We start from the raw sequence: 2,233 nt of genomic DNA, 5'->3' as shown, positions 1-2,233 counted from the left end.
GTTAACTTTAGGATGTTTAAAATTGCATTTAAAACTTTGCAAGTCTTATGTTGTGACTTGGTTAATTAGCCATATATTACGGAATCGTTATAGTTATTTATTGTGAATGACGTGACATCTTATTTTAGAAATGAGGGTGTTACAACCACCACCGCCGCATAACAAACACCACCACATTATAATATATTTGTATGTTTAATTATCATCCCAAGCCCTTCTCAGTGGCCCCTACATTTTCACATTTTAGTTCATGTGATTTGAAGAAATGGTGGAAATCGATCCCACCAGTAATTTGCTAGATTTTGTTTATGTAAAAACAAAAACGTAAAAGATATGACATCATGTCATCATTATTGCTTATTAGTCGTGCATATATAGGATTACAAACCAATTTTATCGGGTAATTTTGTTGGATTTGATGTTAAAGTCGAGCCAAATGACTTATATCGTATGGAGATGCATCCATGGGAGAGAGTGCCTTGTATGATCTTGTTGCAATGGCTATATTTGCAGTATCTGAGGGATGAAGACCATCATAGAAAACAGATAAAGCCCGAACTAGGCAAGGTACTGAGTTTGGAATGCAGTATCCGTCTTCCCTTACTTGACAACAAGGAACATTTATAATTGGCAGTATTGCTGTAACTGCAAAATCCAAACACTTTATTAAGATCAATGCGGTCGCTCAACTTTAATGCAAATACTTCTGAAATACATATAGCCTTTACTTGAAAATCAGGATAAAAACGACGTATTCCTGCTTTGCTACCTTGTAGTGGGACAATGCTTGTAAAGTTGATGAAAGTGAATCTTGCTTCAGAGTTGTCGTTGTTGAGCCCGTCAATAAGAGGCTTAAGCCTGTCATTAAATCGTTTAACCGCATCATTGATCGACTCAACGCATGGTTTTCCTTTAGTGTCAAACCTTGCTATCTCAGTTGGGGTACACCCTATCTGAGCCAAACCGAACACGGCGATCTTCCTAGCTCCTAATCCGTATAAAGTCTGTCATATGAAGCAAATGTCGATTTTGGGGTTTTCAGTTCACCACAAAGTTAAGTACAAGACATACAACATTAAATTAAGATCATAAATCACAAACAAAAGGAAGCAAGATACAACATTTTTGTCACACTAGAAAGGGAAGATCATAATGTGTACGAAGTACTACGTACCATTAGTTGTTGAGAGTATTGTTGTATGAGCACTTCCGCATATTGATCGATGGTATATACTTGGCTCGTGGGGTAATTGTTCGGCATCAAGTAGTTGTTGATGTAATCGTTGGTTCCGATATTTACTATGTAAATACATTTCTTTAAGTAATCATTGGTAAATGTTTTGTTCCTTTGCACGAGTGAAAGGCGTGAAGTTATATCTTCGTGATTAAGTAGTTGCCTACTGAAGCTGAACCGATCACCCTGCGTTGAAGTTAAACACAAACAAATCAAACAAATGTTGTACTTTAATCTAACTGCAAATTAATTAATAGGATGCTGTCCATTATGTCTAGAATGTCTGAACGACGACATGTATCAGTTCGTTGTAGTGATTACCATATGACTTCCAGATTCGTCTCGAATACCAGCACTAGCACTGCCATAGTTTACTCCTGTGCTAATATCTTTATCAGTTATGGTGGCATAAGGTGGAATGAAGTTTGGAAAACCAAGAAATTGACCTGAAATCAAGAAAACCATAGAAGTTTACAGGAATAAAACATCAGTTTTTTTATGTCAATTGGAATGTGATTAAAATGAGCAACAAACATGTCTATGGTCAATCAAAACGAGAAAGAGAGAGACCAATGATGTCTGCATATGTGCGACCATTTGTGAATCTACCGCTAACACCTTGGGGAAAATCAATCCCGTAAGGTGTGTAGTTGGCTTTAGCTGCTGTTTTGAGTCCATTGTTATTGCCGCTGTCAACCAACGAGTCACCAAATAAGAAGTAACATGGGACTTGTGGTTCACCGGTAGCTACAAGTGTTAGAACCGGGATGAACTCTAGAACCATGAGAACAGAAAACAATCGGCTGGGCTCACGAGCCATGTTTGTTGGACTACAAATTAAGAGAGGGATGAAGATGGTTGGTTCTGAATGCAAAACGCATACTATTTAAAGAAAGAGGGGAGAGATGGCGAGATGGGGGAGTGGAAACTTTTACATTTTCAACGATTGGTGGGCAAGTTGGGAATCTAATTAGAAACTAAAATTAAAATTTATTTTTA

General features: G+C 37.4%; 1 protein-coding gene across 1 annotated transcript; it reads right to left on the bottom strand.

Moving 5' to 3' along the window:
• Positions 1-328: 328 nt before the first annotated feature.
• LOC112503726 (GDSL esterase/lipase At1g29660-like) lies at positions 329-2,033 on the bottom strand. The gene is made up of 5 exons (XM_025107717.1): positions 1,805-2,033; positions 1,556-1,680; positions 1,175-1,420; positions 770-1,004; positions 329-645 (listed from the first exon to the last, which is right to left on the bottom strand). The coding sequence occupies exons 1-5, from the start codon at positions 2,016-2,018 to the stop codon at positions 422-424; spliced, it is 1,044 nt and encodes a 347-aa protein (XP_024963485.1). The 5' UTR covers positions 2,019-2,033; the 3' UTR covers positions 329-421.
• Between the last annotated feature and the right edge of the window lie 200 nt (positions 2,034-2,233).

The sequence above is a fragment of the Cynara cardunculus genome, unplaced genomic scaffold (genome assembly GCF_001531365.2).
Source record: "Cynara cardunculus var. scolymus isolate 2C unplaced genomic scaffold, CcrdV1 Un_Scaffold_3673, whole genome shotgun sequence".
In the NCBI taxonomy this organism is placed as follows: domain Eukaryota; kingdom Viridiplantae; phylum Streptophyta; class Magnoliopsida; order Asterales; family Asteraceae; genus Cynara; species Cynara cardunculus.
The sequence above is the reverse complement of the archived record's forward strand: the minus strand, read 5'-3'. Positions and strand labels throughout refer to the sequence as shown.

Excerpts from the sequence above, each read along its gene's own strand:
- LOC112503726 (XM_025107717.1), bottom strand. The coding sequence starts at position 2,018 with ATGGTTCTAGAGTTCATCCCGGTTCTAACACTTGTAGCTACCGGTGAA. Across the intron at positions 1,421-1,555 it reads ACGAATCTGGAAGTCATATG|GGTGATCGGTTCAGCTTCAG; the intron begins GTAATCACTACA and ends ACTTCAACGCAG. Across the intron at positions 646-769 it reads AAGCATTGTCCCACTACAAG|TTACAGCAATACTGCCAATT; the intron begins GTAGCAAAGCAG and ends TGGATTTTGCAG.